Raw genomic sequence first — 21,447 nt, forward strand, 5'->3', positions numbered from 1 at the left:
AGCTAGCTGCCTAAATGCGAATGATTAATATAGATTAGTTAGCAGGCATTTTTCTAACTAATTTAATGATTAACTGTAATTGTCACACAGCAAAAGTGAGATAAGGTAACGGGAGTACTGATTGTTCACTGGGTCTCTAAGCAAAGCACAATGAAGCTTTGTGTCGTCACTGTGTTTTCTGTTGTTGGTAAGTGCTGGGAGGTGATGAGTTATTGTATACAACAGGCTTTTTTTCCTAGAAGAGGAAAAGCACATGGGTGAATACACAGCAGTCGCTAATGTTGTGAGTAATAGTTCTTGTAACACATAATTTGAGGAAAGGATTCCCCACCCAACATTTCTAAGTTCACTCTGGTGTTTTTCCACATCTCACTTTAAACATTAGTGAAAACAACCTCTATGGTGGCCGTCTCTTGGCAACATGTCCTGCCATGCAATAATGCTGGAAAGCACATTTACTCAAGTACTGGATGTACAACCTTGTACTACTTTGTACTTGAGTTTTTCCACCTGATGGCACTTTATACTTCTACTTCACTACATTACATTCTAATGTATATTGAAATATTGCACTATATGGGTGCACTGCCTTTTTTAAGATCATTTTAGTTACTAGTTACATTGCAGATACTGAAATGAGTCATTGTTTGCTACGGGAACTGCAGGACTTCTACTTGTAACAGAGTTCACTATTGTATCGGTACATTTATATTTCTGTATTTACATTTGCATTTAGTCATTTAGCAAGTGACTTACAAAAAGGGAAACAATCAAGGTATAGTGTGACAAGGACGTGTTAGTGCAGCAATAGGTACTACTTGCATACAATCAAGTGACAGTTGTAGAGATACTCTCTAAAGAGCTGGATCTTCAGGATTTTTTTTAAAGTAGAGAGGGACGCCCCTGATCTGGTAGGAACTGGTAGTGCATTCAACCAATGGGGAACAACAGACGAGAAGAGTTTGGACTGCCCTGATCATACGGGTGGCAGAGCCAGGCGTCGTTCATTGGAGAAGCGTAACAGTCGGGGGGTAACATATGCCCGTATAAGGACGTTCATGTGTGTACAGAACAGAGACTACTTTGTAGGTTAGCATTATGGATTTGAATTTAATGCGAGCTGTTACAGGTAGCCTGTGGAGCTTGATGAGCAGCAGGGTAACATGTGACCTTTTGGTCAGTTTGACATCTGTATAGCCATGCGAGCAGATAATCTTCACCACTGCCACACAAAAATATTTGACTGATCAAACTAATTAACAATTTATTAATCGTTTCAGTCGCTCTACATTTTCATTGCAATCACTGAATGGATGGTCATAGAAAAACACAAACTAACTGCACATCCTATAGGACTTATGTGAACCTGGCTGACTCTCTAATTATTGTAGTTATTAAGAAAAACTTTTTAATCAGTCCACATTTTCATATGAATATAAATATTCATTATTAACAAATTTAACTGAAATCTGTCCAACTTATTTCTCCACATCAAAGCCAGAAGGTTTTATTTAAAATTCATTTCCATTCATGCAAAGAGCAGAGAAAATCCAAAACCCCAAGTCAGCAGATTTTAACACCTGATCCCCCCGTTTCAAATACTTTAGCACACATAGTATCTCACATTAATTGTTCAACAACAGATAGATGTTGAGAGACTGAGACATGAAAAAGAAAATGCATGTATTCATCATTTCAGCCCGAGTATTCAACACATAGCACTGCAACACAGTTTGTGTGTTTTGTTCTTCTGGTGGCTTCTGTTTGCTTTCACCGTCTCCTCAGACATTCATCGACATTAACAGGAACTGTGAGGTTAAGAGAACATACAGTATAGATTAAAATAAAACTAACTGCAATTAAATCAAGTTCCAGAACATTAAAATCTAAATTTGCTTAAATATTAAGAATAAAAACAATCAAAACAAAGCTTGTGACCAGAAAGATAATCACAGGTCCTGAATAATTCTCACTATAATAAAACAAACACACAGAATTATTTGCAGTGATTAAATATTAAAAATGTGATTTTACCTGCATCATGTTCATGTTCACACGTCCCCTCTTGTATTTATCCATAGCCTGGAAAACTCCTGGTTTTAGACAAAAAGTTTCAGTCAGGACAAAGTGGCGATTAACTTTAATTTTAACAATAATTAATTTTCGTACTTATTTTTGTATTTAATAGTTAATTTTAACATCAATAAATCTTTATTAGGATCATATTGAGACATTAATGTAGCATTAAGTCACACACCTATAACTATTTCACTCATTTTGGTGAAACTGGATCAGAAAATGTTTTGTCCTCTGGCTGCTCTGATTTATCTGATGGACAGTAAAGTAAACTGATGGACAGAAATGTAGCTGCTGTTAGCTAACGTTAGTCAGCTCAGTTAGCTGTAAAGTTACTGCCCAGACTAGGTGTTCAGAGAACCGGGTTGCACAGGAGCTTTGGTGCACCAGGAGAAGGATGTTTTCAGGTCGGAGGTGTTGGGCGAGTCAGAGGCAGACAATGGTAGAGGCTAGGAGACTCAAGAGGATGGTGACAGATAAAGAAAAAGGAGTGACCGAGCAAGAGTCGCTATAAAAAGCTGAAAGACAGACTCTGAGCTGGGCTTCTTGCTGTTTGACTATTAAGTAGTATTTGCTGTCTGCTACATCTTGTGTTGTTGCACTTACTTGATGTTTGTCTGTAATCGACTCGCTGGTTTTGGGTCATAAGTAATATAATCACAACAAATACACATGTACAGCTGTCTATTTTTTACAAATCTGGATGCGCCTTATCACAACAAGTAGCGCAGTGTCACTTTAATGTTGTCTTTTTTTTACGTACTGAACATGTTCTCAAGACGGACGATGCAGGTGAGGTAGTCATCGAAGTCGATGTCGTAGTTGCTGTCAGCAAACCTCAAGCCAATCAGCTGCAGGAGCTTGTTGTTCAGATTTATGCCTACATGGAAACAAAGTTGTACTGTTAGGCTTCAAACCCAAATACACAATATTTACACCCAAGAACTAAATCATTATTTATTCATGATCATAATTCATTAATTATTATTATGACCGACATTTTACATAATTTTAAACTTTATGTCATGTTTCTTTACTGTATAGAGTTCTCTTCAAATTAAATATAAAAAGTTAAAGTAAAAAAACAACAAATCCTGTTAATGACTCTGCACAAAGTTTTAACAGCATTTAGTCGACTCACCTGCAGCTTTGAGAGCGATACGAAGCTCGTAAGATGACATCTTTCCTGAGCGGTCAGTATCAAAGGACAAGAAGAGCATCTGCAATGACAGAAGTTCACCTTTTAGAGAATTGAAGTACTATTTTATACCTTCAGTTACTTTACAGATTCAAATTAATAGATGATCAAAGAATAAATATTATATTTATTATATGATATTATTATCCAGCAGTTGATAAAGTAACATATATAGAAGAATTAAAATGTACTTTAAGTATATTTTGACAGTAATACTTTTGTATTTTTACATGACTACTTTTACTTAAGTAAAACACTTGAGTACACAGATTTTACCACACAAATCAAAACTTACAATCCACTTCTTCATCTTTTCCCAGAAGACCTTGAACTCTTGGAACTCCAGCTTCCCCGTGTTGTCCACCTGGTTTACTATCAAGGACAAAACTTTGCATGGTGGTAATTCATTAACAGTAAATGAGATATGTAGTGTAAAAGTGCCTTGAGGGGACTAGACAGGCACTATATACTGTACAGTCTATTTACCATTCTTCTACCCCTTCTAATCTGTTGTGTTCTTTTAAAATATTATTTTAGAGGATAGATACTGTGTGTTAACAAGCAAGTCAAGTCAAGTGAGGTTTGCTCATATGAGCCTGAAATCACAGGTTTGAAATGATTCAGTCAGTAATGTGGAAGGATACATCCATCAGGTTGATAATACTGTGACAGGTGCTGAGGGTCAGGCCATCAAATTTGATCTCTTTTCCTGAAGACAACATAGATAAAACAGTGAAACATAAATAATTATAAAAATAATTCAGTATTAATGCATGACAACTTTTTAATTTGCAACATTAGAATAATAAAACATATAGAAACACAACATAACATAGAAACAGCACACCAGAGATGCAGATTTTACCTTCTGACTGAGACAGGCTAGCTGTTTCCACCTGTTTTCAGTCTTTTTGGTGAGCTAACTGGCATATATAATAATGATAATATATAGTGCTCATGTTTTTACAAAATCATGAATATAGACTTGTGTGTCATCTGTGTAGTTATGTGTAGCTGGTCATTCACTTACGTCTGCTGAGAACACCATCCAGCATCTGCTTCAGCTCTCTGACGGAGATAGCCTGATCCTGTAGACACACCAGGGTTCAAAATAAATCTTTAAACTCATACATACTAATGCAGAATATAATAATAATCACAGGGAACACTGATTGTCTACAAATTTGAGCTTTTCATTACAATATTAACAAAATGTTTGAATGTGGAATACATGAAACTCCTCTCAAATTAACAATATTTATGCTTACATTCACATTTGTCCCATTCTTGAAAATGTTTTGACCCTTAGGTTTCAGAACATTTTTCAAAACCAGTCATTGTATAATATTAAAGCTGCATTAACAACAAAACATTTTGACCATTTGAAGGCAGAATAACTGCTTGTTGTTCAAGCTAAAAGTCCAACATCCCTGACATATTATCACCATATTTTGGTTTGTCACGGTTATTCTTGTTTTGCTGTTTTGTTTTGTTCTCTGATCTTTCCCCTCCTTTTTCTGTTTCTCGACCTGGCAGTGTGTGTGGCAGAAGGCGAGGCTGGTGTGCAGGTCTTAGTAACAAGGCACACCTGTCTCTCATCCAGAAGTCAGTACTACCATAAAAGCCTGGTCAAGACACCACTCCTGTGCCAGATTATCATGTACCAGTCTGTAAGGTGCTGTGTGTTCATTCCTTTTGAGCTTTAGTGATTTAACAGTTACTCTTGTGTGTTTCAGTATCTTCTTTGACTACAAGCTTCTTTCTTCGTTGTGACTCATTCAGGTTTTTCCTGTGTGCAGTTGCCTTACTCCACCTACAACATTAGTCGCCTCTAGCCGCCACCACATGCCTGTTTGTGTTAATTCTTGTGATAAACTCCTTAAAACTGTACTGTTCTCTGTTCTCTGCATTTTGGGTCCACACAAAAAACTGGAAACTTATCACAGTTGCTTATTTACACCCCCAACAAACAGGAAACAATATTATCATTAATTTATATTAGTGTTTATGTCCACCAGTTGAAGAAAAGTTCAATATTCACTTTTCTTTCAGCTTTGTTTTTGGTCTCTTCCAGCTCCTAGGAAAGATATCTGTTTTTTTTAACTGCTAAATATTACACTGTCTTTACCAGCTGGTATCTAACTGTGTCTGTCTGGTGTTGGTGATGTTTACAGTGAAACTGCTGTTTTCTTACCTCACCAGCCAGCTGTTCAAACAGCCTCCTCAGGCCTTTCTCCTCATCTGTTTCCTCCTCTGGAGCGCTGGGTGGGGGTGGCTGGTGGAAAAAACAAAGCATCAGTACAAGCAGACATGACTGGTTGATTGATTGTCCTGGTGGATCTACTTACATCTGGAAGGTCAGCATCAACATTGCTTCCCATTTCACTGTGGAAGAGAAACACAATAGAAATTTATAGAGAAGTCTGTGATTGCAGATATAAAACAACATTTCAGATTATCATTTATTCACATTGAGTTACTCCAAGGATTTTAAAGGCAACTGATACTGGATTTAGACCAACACAGGACTATCAAAATCCTCATTAAATATGTAGTGGGAATAACAAAATAGGGAGAACTACTTTTGACTTTATTCCTCAGTTATGATCCATACTCACAGTGCTGTGGCCTGCTTCTCAGAGAAGACTCTGATGAGGAAGTCGGCCTCATGGTGAGGCTGAAAGGTGGTGGGAATCAGCAGGTATTTTCCAGGAGGCAGTGTGAAGCGCTCCGACACCTCTCTCATGTTGATGTAGGTCTTGCTGCGAGCCTTGGACGCATGGTAGCGGAAGAAATCTTTCCCCACTTGGTCCTCTTCATCTGGAGCCTGAATGAACAGAGACAGAATGAAAAGGACGTTCTAAATGAATACATATTGATCATAAAAGCATATTAAGAAAAAAGTGAAGCAGTGTGGTAGAAGTACCATGTTGACATATGAAGGTTTTTAGATAAAACTAGGCACAATTCATTAACAAAACTGTATGCCCTCAAGGTCCATGAGTCCATTGAGTAGCCTTTGGATCATATCACTTGATCTTCATTAGCAGATGGACTTTGTTCAGCTGTCATGTAATTATGTTATGTTATTGTTTTCTTTTAAAGACTTCTCATCAGTGTTTGCTCCATCATCTCCATCCAGATCAAGTGATACGAGCCAAAGGTCCAGAACTGCTACTTGTTAGTTGTTACTTTGCACATTAAAAAACGGTGAGAGATTCATTTTAAACTCAGCATACTTTTTATTTTAAGAGCTGATATTTAAATTCTTTAAAGGTGCAGTAAGTCATAAAAACTACAGATTTATGGACCAAAGCAACACTGGACTACACATTTTGTAGATCTGTCCTAGATCTATTTAAGTCATTATGCCATTATGGTGCTTTATTAATAATGTACGACAGAAACACACATGTAGTAACCAGAAAATTTGATAATACAAAATATTAAAATATTATACACACACACACACACACACACAGAAACATCATCCACCAATAACATTTTATTAAATGCTTTGTTTTCCCTTGTTGTTTCATGTTTAAAGCTGTTGTTTAAGGTGTTCCACAAGCATTGATTTTGGGCCATGATTTGATTTTGGGCCATTTGTTATTTTTTATGTCAATGATACCATCTTGTATGTCATGATTGATGCCAATGAAGCTTCCTGTAAAAAAACTAAACTACATAATTATAATGACATGAATTAATTGAATATCAATATGTGGCATATCTATATTTATTCATTGATCAGAAGTATTGTAGTAAAAATTCAGTACAGGATAGGAAATTAACCTAGCTATTTTCACAGGCTCTCGAGTATGTTAATTATAACTTTCCCATCCACTCGTATACTTAAGATATGTATATTTTTAGAACTAATATGTGCTTACACCAAGTATAAAATTATGTTATATTTCTTGCACAATTATACACATTTATTCAGACATTGTATTGTATCATATGTGTTATAGTTGAAATTAGTCAATTTTAGTTGGGTTATAGGAATAGAAAAGCCAGCATGGAGTCCTGAACCAAAGGTTCAGGAACACTGGTCTGATGAGTTGCCTCACTTTCAGCTACGTCACTCGAATATGAACAGAAATGATACAGAAAAAAGAAAAAACACTTAAAATTTGTTTGGGTTTTTTCTGACCTCGTACACTGTGAAGCCGATGGTCTCCATGTCCAGGCCTTCCTTTCTCAGCTTTCGTCTGTTCTTCTGCATCAGAGCGATTACCACACTGCACACATCATCATCATCATCAGCGTCCTCCAGCTGCAGCTTGAACTGTGGGTTAGTCCAAAATGTGTCTGCAGAATAGAGATAGAGAGTTTTAGAGTGTTCTGAACATAACAATGCAAAATTTAAAAAAAAACTAAATTTCATTTATTCTATCATCTGAAATGTTGCCAGTAAATCAAACTGGTTTTATGTTTTAAAAAAATCTCTAAATAAATCTGATTCTGTGTTAAGAAAGAGTGTTCAGAAAAAAAATTCTATCTCTGCTGGTCTTACCGATGTAGTTCCTGCAGCCTCCAGCAGTGGAACCACGGATCCAGTTTCCCTCAAACATGCTGACCTCCCAGTGGCGCTTTGTGTTGTCGGTCAGGTCATCAGGGGTCATGTTGCAGATCTCTACCTTGTCGTAGTTTCTCTTGAAGTCCTCAAACTCCATCCTGGAGTCACAAACACAATCACTGTCATCTCCCAATACTTTTATTATTCACATTTCGGGTCAAAACACATCAACGCAGATTATAATTATAATGTAAAACAATGTTCAAAAGGCAACAGAAGAAAGCAGATTTGACTGTTTTCATAAGGTAATTTTTTAAAAGCATTTTCATGATTAGATAACATAGACCGCGTTGCACATTATTTTCTCCCTTCAGGAGCACTGGACAAATCTAAAAACGTATTACAGCGGAATATAATAATGTTATACTTTAGACCTATTTCATTAACCATTTGATATGTCAAACAACTATGACCCCATCTGTACACCAGTCAACCACATGGGGTCTTGATCCAAACTCTGCCGTACAAGCTCTTTAAATTAGTGTTTTAGCTAATTTAGCAAATGTAGCATTTGCCATAACTTCTCTCACCTTTTCTCATGTTAGTCTGATAACTACTCAGAACTGAGCAACGGATTGACTTCTTAATCATTAGTTTGGAGCAAATTCATCACATGGACTCACCAGAATTCACCGTCCTCTGAATTATTCAGGATGCGCTTCTTTTCTGCACTGTCAACATAACCCCACTCACTGGAACTGAAACACACAAAAGACAAAACAATAATTGAATGAATGGGTGATATACAGACCCAAACAACTAAAGGGATGTAAATGACTACAAAAAACATGTGTATCAACTACTAAAAGACACAGAATGTCCAAAAAGATACAAATGAGTCTGTTTCAGCAGTTAACTTTCTCATAATTTGTCCTTGAACATACTTTATATATTTTTTCCCACGTGTGTTGTGTATTTTGAAAGACAAGATAAAGTGGCATTGTCCTTTATGCTTACTTATCACTCCAGGGGCCATTCCACTCAACCTGACCCCAGGGGTTTCTGATCCGGATCAGCTGGACCGTCCTACCTCTGTAGTTCACCTAAAGGTTAGAGTTACATGTCAAATTTTAACTCTTTTAACTTTATTGTTAAAGAAACACAATATCTTAGTCTTGTTTTCACTTTAATATCAAACTGTTTGACTGACTCAGTATACAACTAGTATAATTTGTAAAAAAAATAAAAAGAAATTTTTTTTTTCCTAGCCTCATTTTTAAAAAAGATTACAGTGCACTTATGTGTGTTTGTATGTTTTCCTCATGCCCAATTACAGTGCACTTATGTGTGTTTGTATGTTTTCCTCATGCCCATAATAAACAATATTAGCTTAATAGTTTCATAAATCTGTATTTGAAGTTCTTGTGTGTAATTGGTCTGCAGTACTGATAGTGATTCCAGTCAGAAATACATAAAACGCCTCCAGGACGGGAATCTTACCTGCTCCAGGCCTGTGATGGAGTATGCATGTCCTTTCACCAGGCCGGTGGTCGTTTTGGCCTCAGACTCTGCAGAGCTGCTAATCTGGAGAAAATCAAAACACCCAGCGAGGTTTACAACAGAAGTACTTCTAAACCTTCTAAATATGAGCGGTGGAAATAACGCTTAGGTCTTTACATCAATAGAGCATCCCATCATGGAGCCTCTGTCCAGGGCCTTCTTCATGATCGAGAACAAGTTGTCAGGAGCTTGCTTGGTGTCATACATTTCCCCCACACCACCGGTAAAATCCTCCATGGCCTCCATTGTGCTGCCGCCCTTCAGGGACTCGTAGCTGCCGTGTAGTCTAAAATAAACAGAGTGAAACATCACAGTGCTTAACATAAGGTGAATGAAGTTGAAAGCCAAACAAACGTAGATATTCATGCTCATGTTAGTGTAGATTCTGTCAGTGTGCTGGAGCATATGTCTTCATTGAAAGAAAAACAAAGAGAGGACATGAATATCTGTTTTTCACAACAAATCATTTATGAGTTGTTAGAGACATTTTATTCAAATCCACACATGTGTTGTATGTATATAATCTGTCACTCAGGAGGTATAAAATGAAGTGTGGTTACTTGGCATAGGCTTTCTCCAGCAGGGCACTCCAGAACTCGTTGTTGGAGGCGGAGTGAAGCATGATGAGCTGATTTCTCACCGATGGCAGCCTGTCGTCCACCACGATGTCCAGCCATTTGTTGTGCTGCCAGAACTGAGGGGGAAACAGAGAGAACTTTGTTTCTGTAGCTCATTATTTATTATCTGTAACGTACAAAGTTTGCATCGCTCCACTTTGAAAAGAGACAATATGTGAAAAAATCCATCAGTTTTGGTTTGTGCAGCAGGGCACAGACTCCAGCCTCTCGCAGTCCTACAGAGGATAACTGGGTAGAGCTACATGGTTGTTTGGGCTATTAAATGTACACTATATGCACCAGCTACTTCCTCATGCAGTCAGTACTTTGTTATTTCCATCCTGTCTGCAGTGTGGTTTATTTGTGTCTTTTTCTAGGTAGTGTTTTATTTTCTCCTCCCTAACACAGACTGAAATGTCTGAACAGGACCAGCAGGAGTACACGAGACTCATCAGTCTGCAGCCAATCAGCCAGCAGTGTACCTGGAAGTGAAAGATGCCGGCGTATTTGTAGTCGAAGTCCTGGTCGTGGGGGACGACCCGGGCAAGGGCTTCTTTTTTGAGGGTCAAGGATGCAATGGCTGCCAGGAGCCAGCAGTCCCCTGTGGTGGCAAACAATTGCATCATGGGTAAATATAGTATAATAGTAGAGTAAATATATATATATATATATACACATATATTTATTTATAGTGTGTACAAAATGACTCAATGCAGACAAATGAAGTATACCAACCAAGCTGTCCTTGACAGATGTCTGTCCTGTCAGCGCCGCCTACGATGAACTTTGGGTTGTCGCAGAGCTCCTGTAGAAAAGCAGGAAAGGAACAGGTTAGTTTATCACACATTTAAAAAAACACACACACACACAACAAATGACAGTTGAGAGGTGATAGGTGCCTTTCATAGGTGTGTTCACATTCCTGGCATGTTAATCAGCCTGAAATCCCACTGTCACTAAAACAGAAAAAACACACCACACACCAAATGAATGCAGCCGAAGCATTTACTCTGCAGAAACGCCCAAGAGAGAAATGTGAAGTCATTGCAAAGAACATGAGCAATGAGTTTTCTCCAGTCTGAGGTCTCAGTGCTGAGGGCATGTTAACAGGTAAAGATTGTTAAAATTATAGCTTTAAAGATTACATTTAAAAAATCATGTAGATGTCTTAATTCAATCAGCTAAAAACAACCGCTGGGTCAACTTCTGAACACCTGCAGATAACATCGAGGCGTGTGGTGTTAAAGTCTGCGTACGGAGCTCAGAGTGAGGAAACTGCCCTGCACTTGACTCTATTTACACTGTTTTCTGGCAGAACTGGTTTTGCAGCTATGGCTGGATAAATACTTAATTACTCTTTTTGTATTAAAATCAATAAAACCAACTTCAAATAAACTCTCACTTCATTCATTCAATACTATAATGCAATTACCGAATCTCTGTCTTGTTATGCTGCCACATGCTTCAGTGCAGCAATTTATTTGTTTTAATTTATTATACTGAACCAGATTTTTGTTCAAGTGCCTGCTTTATCACTAAAAACATACAACATATTAAAGAAAGTGTTGCAGCCACTCATTAGACAAACAGTTCTCCTTAAAAACACATTTCATTCATTCAACCTTTCCAAAACTGAATTTTAAATTGCTCAATTTAACAGATTTCAAGACTACTATTCAAGAGGACAAAGTTTGACACATTTGGACACTTTGCTCAGGTGTCTTGATGCAGCTTTCATCAGAGCATCTTCCATGAGCCCTACATCTTTAAAATCTGAAAATGTTATATGCCTGCATACCTTGGGCCTCTTCCATTCAATCTGTACAGGAACACTCTGGCTGAAGAAGAGCGATGAGTCGACAGCAGGAAAATCTGGATCCTCAAACAGCACCCCCTTGCTCAGACATTCCTGCCTCAGCTCCTCAAATGACTTCCCGTCCGACTGTGTGTCCTCGACCTGGATGGAGCTGGAGCTCCTGCCGGACAAAGTGGACTGGAGAGGCATCGTCTTCTTCTTCTTCTTCTTCTTCAGGGAAGAACCTCAGCAAGTGGAAGAGAAGGAGACGTGATGTGTTGTGTGATGGAGTGAGTCGCCAGCTGAGTGTTTGATGCAGAAACGAGCCTGTCAGGTTGGTAGAGCTGGAAGGTACACACCCTCCAAACAGAAACTGGTTTATCCTACCGTGGCAGTGAACCTCGCCCCTGCTGTGTCTTTCACTCTCTAGTTTCTTATCTCGCTCTGTTTGGGCTTGGCCTGCAGGAAACTCTAAGAATTCATTCCTGATGGTTTGCCAACAAATAAATTCATTTTCATTAATTTTAGCATCTATAAATGTTTTTTTTATTTTTTATTACCATATATTTAGCGTAACTGGGTGGTCATCTACTGTTGCCTCAAAGCAAGAAGGTTGTGGGTTCGAACCTCAGTGGTCGAACATAAATTAATTCCAGTGCAGAACTTAAGTACAAATTTGAGGTACTTCTACTTTACGTGAGAGTCAAATTTATGCAACATTATACTTCCACATCTCAGGGACAAATATTGTACTTTGTACTCCACTACATTTATCTGACAGATTAAGATTTTGAACATATGTACTATATGATTTATTTTTTTAAGACTTAAAATGTAGAACTGTAGCATTTCACAAGAAAATAGCAAAGACGGGAGGAAATTTTGCAAATAAAAATAAATTTTCTACATTGATAATCTGTTGGATTCATCACATGGCCCTCCAGTTAGGAGCCAATGCTACAGTGATACAGTCGTGGGGTGTAACTAAGTACATCAAGTACTGTACTTAAATACAAATACAAGGTGCTTTTATTTGAGTATTTACCCTTTCTACATCTCAAAGACAATTACTGTGCTTTTAACTCTTTTTAAGCTAACTCTTTTTTAACTTCATTTGTGCGACAGCTTTAGTTACTTGAGACAGGAAGCACCTCTGAATCCTTTAATGACCACAAAGACACGCAGGGGACAAGAACTGAAAAACACTACACTCTATAGGCCAGAGGTTTTTAGAGTTTTTGTCAAACAATCCATCCATGGTTACAGATGATAGAGTCACGCCCTCCACCTTTCTCCGTCTCTGATGATGAGTCGGGGTGTGTCAACGTCGTACCTGCTGCACCCTGCTGCCACCCACAGCAGTATGAGACTCCTGTCTGTCAGCTACAAAATCCACATTCCTGCTGCACAGTCGCTGCATTCTTCACATAGCTTAAGATGTGTGTGTATTTACACAGTTGTGTGTTGTGTTGTGTGATTAACATCTGTGAGGGTTTACTTGTATCTTATACATATGTTTTAAATCATACAATCACATATACAAATCATTTTTTAATGTCATGTGACCTGAATTTATGAGACACAGAAATATCTAAAAAGATGGTGAGTAGCATCCATTCATTATTGTGTTCATCATTTTAATGTTCCAGCTAGTAAAAGTGGAGCTATAGTCTTAACCTTCAGTTGTCAGTAAATTGGATGTTTTGCAGACACTTTTTCTGGTAAATCCTCTTGTCTTTCAAGAACCACACCTCCATGTTCTTAACACAAGCTTTCTAACACATACTTTAATCTGTTAAGAGAGGCTTAGGACAAAAATATACCTTTTAAGCCCTTACTGACTCCAAACCTACCACCCTATTCACCGCAAAGTGTCTATTACATCCAGGGCAAATGGGACTCCTTTGCTGGAATAATAATCAATCTGTGTGTCTGATTTGATTTAACATGACTTTATTTAGAAATAAGGAGTACAATATTAACCATAACCATACCAAACCATAACGCCCTTAAAACAGAACATTTAATTTTAATGAACAAGTTAGTTGTTTTGTAAAAGGTGGCATATTAAATCTGTTTTTGTCTCATAAGGATCTGGACACAGGTGTCCATGCTTCTATCACCTCTTGGCTTGATTACAGTATATTACAGTACAGTATATTATATATTCCTTGTAGATGGAGTTCTACATTATCTGACCTCCAAATGGTTCAAATGGACAACAAAAAAGTCATCACATCACACATGCTCTGGCCTACCTGCACTGATTATCAGTGAAATACAGACTTGATTTTAAAATATACAAAATATAATACTGACCTGTTAACTCCAGGTTCAGCCCTCAGCCCTCAGCTCATGCCTTTAAACCAAAGGTGACCAAGCTTTCTCGTGTCTCGTTCTACCATTGACCATTTTAAATCATGCCTCGACTAGAAAGCATTGCGCCCAAACTGTCGTTATTAAACGTGCTATATAAATAAACTTACTCAACAATTCTTCATGAAGGTAATAATGTTTGCTTTTGTTTTAACTATTTTGGAGGCGTTGATTCAATTCTGTGAACATCTTGGAGGCTGTAATTGTGTTATACTGACAGGTGAGGTAGAATAAATGGCACAGAGAACAGCACCCTCTACAGAGCACCCAGCACACAGGTGGAGGTCACCACCTCCAGGCCTCACCTGCCGCCAGCTCCACAACCACTGCCAAATTCCACCTCCTGAGCAGGAGTGGTTCATAGTAGGAAGGAGAGCGGGGAGGAAGGGTGTTGCACAGAGCATAACCTTTCATTGTTTATGTTGCCATACAAAATGTTTGTCAGTCATTCCCTGCTGTTTGTCTTGTTCAACATCCTGCTGTGACAACATGTTAACAGTCTTTGCTGTCATCACGACCACGTAATGTGGAATTAAGTTTGTCAAATAGACTCAGAAATCATCAAGATCACTGTGTTCCTACAGTATGAAAGTAAGGATTAGAAGAAAAAAAAAAAAGACTATAGGGAGACAAAAAAATGTTGAGAGACGCATAGAAATGCAAAATGACTGCAACATTCAATTACATCAACATCAAAGTTTGTGTGGTTTGTGTTCCTAGACTATAAAAATAAGGATTAGATGACTTGTATAACCAGCTAACCGAGGTTCCAAGTTTCGCTGATGTGGGCCATGTCTATCCAGTCTGATATATCAGGTTTAACAACATGAGTACCAGGATGTTTTATATGCAGTGAGGCAGAGTCACAATACACAAGATGACTGTACAGCCAGTACATGAATGAGGATCAAACCAACACGTGTAAAAAAAACACAAAAAAAAACTGACTGAAACATTTGTTCAAATAAATTCTGTTATTTATTCCTTGTTTTGGGCTACAGAAGGGAAAAAAGATTACTGACAAACAGAGAAGGACGACATCCAGGCTGAATGAAATATTCAAAACAACTAAAAAAAAATCCTCAACCACATTTTGAATGTATGAAACCAGTACAGAAATATCAAATCAGCTTCTATTTTTCAGCCCTTATTAAGCACAACCTGGATGGCAACTCTTGGTAGCCAAAATATTACAAAAATACAGTATATTTACACTTTTTAAGCATTGCACAGTACATGCCACTCGCAGAATAGTGTGAAAAATATACAGCCTTTAATCCTCAGCATGGATATTTACACTTTGTTATTCAAAACCTACAACAGGCCGACTCAGAGACAAAGCATTCACTGCTACTGTGAGAAGATAGAACCACTTCCTGTTGTGGTTTTAAAGTTCACATGGTCACTCGTTAGCGCCTGTATTCGACCATGTTTCTAAAGTCCTTAAGCATCAATTCAAAACACACTGTCTTGAGTTTCCTTTCTTTTCCTTCTTGTAGAAGTGAATTTGTCCCACACACATGATGAACATTATTTCAATCCTAGAGGGGTGGAGCAGGTGAAAGGAAGTTTGGGTCAGGCAGGAACAACACAAAGAGAACTTTAAAGGAAAAGTCCCACATTTTGGGAATGTGCTTCTTTGCTGTTTTACCCAAAGTCACATCAGAAGATTAAATTACTTTCATCTCAGTGCATCCAGTAGAGAGAAAAGCCCAGAACTAGGTCTTTGCCAAAGTGAAACCAGAACCTTCCTGTCCTGTTTCAGAAGCAAAAAACGCTCACTGAAATCATACTGACATTTCTTAACAGCATGTGTCTGTTTAGATAAGGACGGAGGGTTTTGGAAAAATGTTACGGATTCAATATTTATGGGTTTTATGCCTTTAGCAAACTCAATTTCTCATAAACCCCAGACATTTGAGGGCTAGATGTCATGGCTTGAAAAGAGGAAAACGGTAGCGTCTGGTTAGATTAGGCAGCACAGAGAAAACTGATCGTTGTGGTGATCGAGCTAGCGAGCCAACGGTAGAAGATTTTTTAATTACTTTAGAAGACAGAGCGCTGAGAGGTTATGGATATGGATGAGATCAAAAATAAGTGAACTTATCAATCAGCTAATCTGGCAACAAAGTATCAAACACTGTCAACGCTAGCATAAAATTCCTGGTCGCATTTTTAATTTTGTTTATTTCATATTTATTCAGATTTTATGCCGTTTTTTCCTGAGATTACTTGTATGTCAACTTTAACATTCTGAAATATTGCTTTCTTCTTTTTTGGTAGTAAAGCATGTTAACGCTCCTCACAGTAAACATTGGAAGCAGGATTGAAACTGCTACTTTTAAATCAAGCAAGAGGTACGCCTTCAAAAGTCTGTCACGCTTATTTCCATGTACCTTTTTACAGTGTTAGATCTATAATGTAGACACAAGACTGTTTCCTCATCACGCAGCATCATAAAAGGTTTGAGCTCTGTGCCAACTCTACTGTCAACCACACAGAATTGAACACAGGATGGACTGGTCAAAAACAAGACACATAAGATAGTTTCAGAGTTGTGTTGAGGTGTATGTTATTCATTGTTTTTGATGGAGCTGGGCTAGCAGTTCCCCCTTGCTTCCAGTGTCTCACATCCTGAACGCAGAGATTAAAATGACTTTGGGTAAAACAGCTGAGCGTTTCTCCAAGTGTCAGACTGACGCGAACAGGTTTACTCCTGATATTCTGTACACCAGGGAACAGTTTATCCCATAATACAATTCTGCAGCAACAAACATTTTGGTTTCAGTGTTTCTCAGTCCAGGATTTCAACATTTTCCTCTCTGGGCCAATCTGTTTTTTTATACGCTGCTTTTAAAAAGGTCACAAATCTTGTGCATGACTGCAGAGTAAACACTTTGACCACCACGGCTGAACCAGACTTTTAAATCATCAGGTACACGAGAAAGTGAGGAATTCTTTAATACTGACATCTAGTGAAGACACTTTGGTCATTAGAAAATACCACCAAGAACGAGTGATCATTTAAATGAATATCAAACCTAGTTTTGGAAGGATGAGACTTATGGATTACCTGAAAAGATATGTATCCTTGCTTCTTTTCTAACTAATGATGGTGTCCATGAACCTCTCAGTGTTTGGCTCAGGGAAGAAAACACAACAGTCTGACTGCTGACAGGCATCTTCAAACTTTTCAAGCTTTTCTCCCAAACATAAAACACAAAAAACAGACTGCTATCGCTACTGTTCTGTTTTCTCTTGTGCGGTTCCTGTCACCAGCAGCAGGTTGCAGGCCATGAACTGGACGTTCAGTACGTTGCTGGTGTTTCCAGTGTACAGTCCCACCAGTTCGCTGGACGAGCCGTCAGCCGGCGTCCCGCCGTGGGAATTCCGGATGTCCCACACCCGGACTGAGTTGTCCATAGACGACGATGCCACCAGGCTGCTGTCAGGGCTGAAAGACAGGCTGGTGACGCTGTCTGTGTGCCCCCGCAGGTCTTTGAACAGCGTCCCTGTAGCCAAGTCCCATAGCTTCACCCTCTGGTCCTCGCCAGCGGACGCCAGATACTTCCCATTAGGTGAGAAAGCGAGTGACAGCACCGGTCCACGGTGGCCTGTGAAGAGGCGAACAGACGCCCCCTGCTGGGTGCTCCAGAGCCGGACAGTCTTGTCTGTGGATCCAGTGGCCAGGTAGTTGGAGTTTGGGTGGAATTTGACACAGTCGACGTCTGAAAGATGCCCAGCATAGACCCGCAGTGGGTAGGTGCGAGAGAAAGTCCAGAGGCGGGCCGTGCGGTCGTGGGAGCCGCTGGCAAAGTAAAGGCTGCAGGGGCTGACGTCCACGTCCCACACCGGGTAGGCATGGCCCTGGTAGAGCGCCGTGTTGGTGAAGCTACCCAGATCCCAGTAGCGGATGGTTGTGTCCTCAGAGCAGGAGAGCAGGCCGGAGCTGTCCATCAGGAAAGCGGTACGAAACACTGGGCCGCTGTGACCTCGCAAAGTCTTTATCTCGCTGCCAGAGCCATCTTCCTCATCCACCTGAGGAGAGAAGATGTGTGTGATCAAGGCAGCTAACATCAAATGTCACAAACTGTTGGAAAAGTTTCAGTCAGTATGATATTAAGCAAAGCTTGGCTACACGATTAAAAACACACTCAAGACATTTGTAACAACCCTGCAGTCAACTCACTTCCTCCTCCAGTACGTCGCAGGCCAGGTGGATAAGCGACACGTCAGCCTGATGTGGTTTGGCCTTCAGCTTTCTGGCCCGGAGGCTCCACAGCTTCACGGTGGAGCTGTCAAAGCCGGCAGACAGCAGCCGGCTGTCAGCCGATACCTCTGCAGTGTTCAACATCTGCTCCGTGTGATGGAAGGCGTAAAAACACACGGTGGTGAGCGTCGGGGGACCCTCGCGGACTTTCTTGATGCAGTCCTGCAGAGCCTCCAGGGCCGCCTCACTCTGAGGTATGCCTGCAGGGACCTCCACCCCTTCCCCACCCTCTGCCCCATCCACTCCCGCCCAGGAGGAGGTGGAGTTTGGGGCTGCGGTCGCTCCACCTGCAGCTCCGTACAGCTGGTAGTCTGTGCGCCTCGAGGCAGTGACCTCCACCTGCAGGTGTGTGCTGAGAGCCCTGCAGAGGGCGCTGTTGTCTTCGCTCTGCAGGTAACGCAGCAGGTAGCTGTGGGCTGGCTCTGTCAGGTGAACCACGTACTTGTGCTCCAGGAAAGCGCTCAGCTTGGGGTTGGCTGCAACATCCTGAGCGGTGAGGACATGGCGGAGCTGCTCTATAGTGGCACGCTGCTCGCTGTCCTGAAGAAAGGCACCGTGGAAACGACTGTAAAAACCATCTACTGCCCCCTTCAGGCCACAGTGCACCATATCCAGGTGGAGGTACACGAAGAGCGGGTAGAGAATGCTGCTCACCTCCTTTGCCCAGGATATTTCTGTTTCTGATTTAAGGGAAATTAAAAACGAGGTCACAGAGCATCCAAATATGACATAAATATGATTTGGTGGATAGAGCAGACATTTTAACTAGTGATTAGTCGTAATAGAGCTTGACTGATCCTGGAAAATATCAACATATATGAGACAACATGTAAGCCATCACTGATGTATTTTTGATAGGCCAATATTGGCCCACCGACACACACAGTTGTGTAAACACACATTCATCTTTATTGACGGTGCAGCAGGAATATGAATGTGGTACCTGACAGAAAGGAGCGCAGCCTGGCGTACTGAGCCTCATACTGTCCTGGGTCAGACTGGCAGGGTGCAGCCGAGACGATGTTGGCACACCCGGACTCTGTCTGCACTGCTCAGAGACAGAGAGACAACAGAAAGTAGAAACACCATCAGTGTGAGCAAAATATAGGTTATGCAGAATGGCCCATTTCAGAGCGTATCACAACATTGTAATATAGGAAGTGTTCACATGTAAGCAGCATTTTAAAAACAGCTGGTTGCATGAAGCTGATTTAAAAACATTAAACCTGGACAGTTTGAATAACACAGACGTCCTGTACAAGAAAGGTCAGAGTCGTCTCCTTTCACTGAGCACTGAGGTCCTCTCTGATACCGATGCGAAGGTGGATGCACAGAGAGACAGAAAAAAGACTCAACAAATTGGTCAAGAGGGCCAGCTCTGTCCTGGACTCCAAAGAGGAAGTGGGGGAGAGGATCATCACCAACAACTCCTCTCACCTCCTGCATGAGACTGTGGTGGTCTTTAACAGCTCCTTCAGTGACAGACTGATACTCCCACCATGTAGGAAGGAGTGCTACCACAGGTCCTTCATTCCTACAGCTGTCAGACTCTTTAACACCTGCGTGACTTCATGGCTTTTGTCTTTATATCTGATGGGTAGTTTATAGATCCCGCACACTCACACACCCCGGTGGTATTTGTACTTCTTTAGTCAGATTAAACCTTTTCTCAGGGCTGTGTAGCTGCACACAAACTCTACACACCTGTGTATAGGGCCTTCATCTTTGCTCACCTGTGAGGCTAGCAGCCATCTCCTCGGCTGATTGGAAGAGCTTGGCTCCCTTCAGGGACCCATCAGTGTCCACATACTGCCTCCGCTTCAGGTACTGAGCCACGGCATACTGGATCTGCTCAGTGCGAACCCGCTTCATGACCTGCACACCAAACAAACAGTGTCACACACCTGCACATCACTTCCTCTGCTAAAGATAAGCCTCGTCAATCACACCAGAGTGTGAAAAAGATTAGGAAACACAGCGCGTGTGTTACAAAGTGCTTTAAACGTGGTCCATCGTCTCCATGACGACATTAACCCGCTTGAACGCAGCATCTTCCCTGTAGCTAATTAGCTAGCGAAGAAGCGAGATAACGTGGTGTTTACTAAATGAATACGCGCTTGTGTGTAGTCTAAATACGTGTGTGCTAGGCTGAATCTGACGTGGAGCCTGCACCAGCTTCAATCCAGTCCAAACACCGACAGGTTTCTACTTTGAAGGCGGGTGTCTGAGCTGAGCTAACCGGCTAACTTAGCGCCAGTGGCAGCGGGCCTCCAAACTTTTAGCGGGATTGATCCGGATCCCGCAGCCGCGCCGGCCAAAGAGGAGTACTCACTGCATATCGTCCTGTCCTCCGTCCTCTGTTACTGTAGGCAAGCTGGTGGGCTTTCAAAAGCGACTCAGTTTCCAGGTAAAGCTACGCCGCTGCCTGTCGTTGCCGCCGCTCCATCGTGGTTTTCCGCCCCCCGGTCAGCCGAGCTTTCATCTCTGATGGGTAACAGCGGCTGTCGTCGATCGACTCGTCCGCCTGGCTTCATCATCACCATCATCACCACGGTACAGCTATCGAGGATCAACTACTTATGTCTGGATCATGTCTTTTCGAAATTTAAACCAACAAATAAACAAACACGCGCCAAAAATATTCAGCAGACAGCAAATAATTCATATTAAAGTCAACTTTTAGAAGAGCTCCATAGTGCTCACCAGTTATACCATTAACAAAAAAAAATACAAGTTAAGATCAAATAATAATAAGAGTCACTGAAGAACATCAGAAAAATGTATAGATATATAGATAATAGATACTTTATAAATGTATATATATTTATAATGTTTTTAATAAATATTTTATATGTATTTATATATGTACACTATCTTTAATAAATATTTTATAAATGCATATATATATTTTAAATAAATATTTTATATATATTTATTTATGTATACTGTCGTTAATAAATACTTTATATATATTTATATATGTATACTGTCTTTATAAATTTTTATAAATGCATATATATTTTTTAATAAATA

The 21,447-nt window shown here is 40.1% G+C and overlaps 2 protein-coding genes across 2 annotated transcripts; both read right to left on the reverse strand.

Moving 5' to 3' along the window:
• Positions 1-1,090: 1,090 nt before the first annotated feature.
• On the reverse strand, positions 1,091-12,090 carry capn9 (calpain 9). Its single transcript, XM_010730287.3, has 20 exons — positions 11,772-12,090; positions 10,709-10,778; positions 10,456-10,574; positions 9,917-10,050; positions 9,474-9,642; positions 9,297-9,380; positions 8,814-8,899; positions 8,480-8,554; positions 7,794-7,954; positions 7,431-7,588; positions 5,893-6,101; positions 5,623-5,659; positions 5,469-5,549; positions 4,305-4,362; positions 3,919-3,983; positions 3,570-3,638; positions 3,218-3,296; positions 2,840-2,956; positions 2,035-2,093; positions 1,091-1,808 (listed from the first exon to the last, which is right to left on the reverse strand). The coding sequence occupies exons 1-20, from the start codon at positions 11,976-11,978 to the stop codon at positions 1,782-1,784; spliced, it is 2,064 nt and encodes a 687-aa protein (XP_010728589.3). The 5' UTR covers positions 11,979-12,090; the 3' UTR covers positions 1,091-1,781.
• A 3,013-nt stretch (positions 12,091-15,103) lies between these two features.
• Positions 15,104-20,953, reverse strand: taf5l (TAF5-like RNA polymerase II, p300/CBP-associated factor (PCAF)-associated factor). Its single transcript, XM_010730286.3, has 5 exons — positions 20,747-20,953; positions 20,148-20,289; positions 19,358-19,462; positions 18,334-19,094; positions 15,104-18,182 (listed from the first exon to the last, which is right to left on the reverse strand). Exons 2-5 carry the CDS (start codon positions 20,284-20,286, stop codon positions 17,385-17,387), a joined length of 1,803 nt encoding a protein of 600 aa, XP_010728588.2. The 5' UTR covers positions 20,287-20,289; positions 20,747-20,953; the 3' UTR covers positions 15,104-17,384.
• Between the last annotated feature and the right edge of the window lie 494 nt (positions 20,954-21,447).

This window comes from Larimichthys crocea, chromosome X (genome assembly GCF_000972845.2).
Source record: "Larimichthys crocea isolate SSNF chromosome X, L_crocea_2.0, whole genome shotgun sequence".
Lineage (NCBI taxonomy): Eukaryota > Metazoa > Chordata > Actinopteri > Sciaenidae > Larimichthys > Larimichthys crocea.

Coding starts and splice junctions, on each gene's coding strand:
- capn9 (XM_010730287.3), bottom strand. CDS start 11,978: ATGCCTCTCCAGTCCACTTTGTCCGGCAGGAGCTCCAGCTCCATCCAG. Junction 8,900..9,296: donor CCATCACAGGCCTGGAGCAG/GTAAGATTCCCG, acceptor TCTAACCTTTAG/GTGAACTACAGAGGTAGGAC. Junction 5,550..5,622: donor TTGATGCTGACCTTCCAGAT/GTAAGTAGATCC, acceptor TTTTTCCACCAG/CCACCCCCACCCAGCGCTCC.
- taf5l (XM_010730286.3), bottom strand. CDS start 20,286: ATGAAGCGGGTTCGCACTGAGCAGATCCAGTATGCCGTGGCTCAGTAC. Junction 19,463..20,147: donor GATGGCTGCTAGCCTCACAG/GTGAGCAAAGAT, acceptor GTCTCTGAGCAG/TGCAGACAGAGTCCGGGTGT. Junction 19,095..19,357: donor GCTGCGCTCCTTTCTGTCAG/GTACCACATTCA, acceptor CCCTTAAATCAG/AAACAGAAATATCCTGGGCA.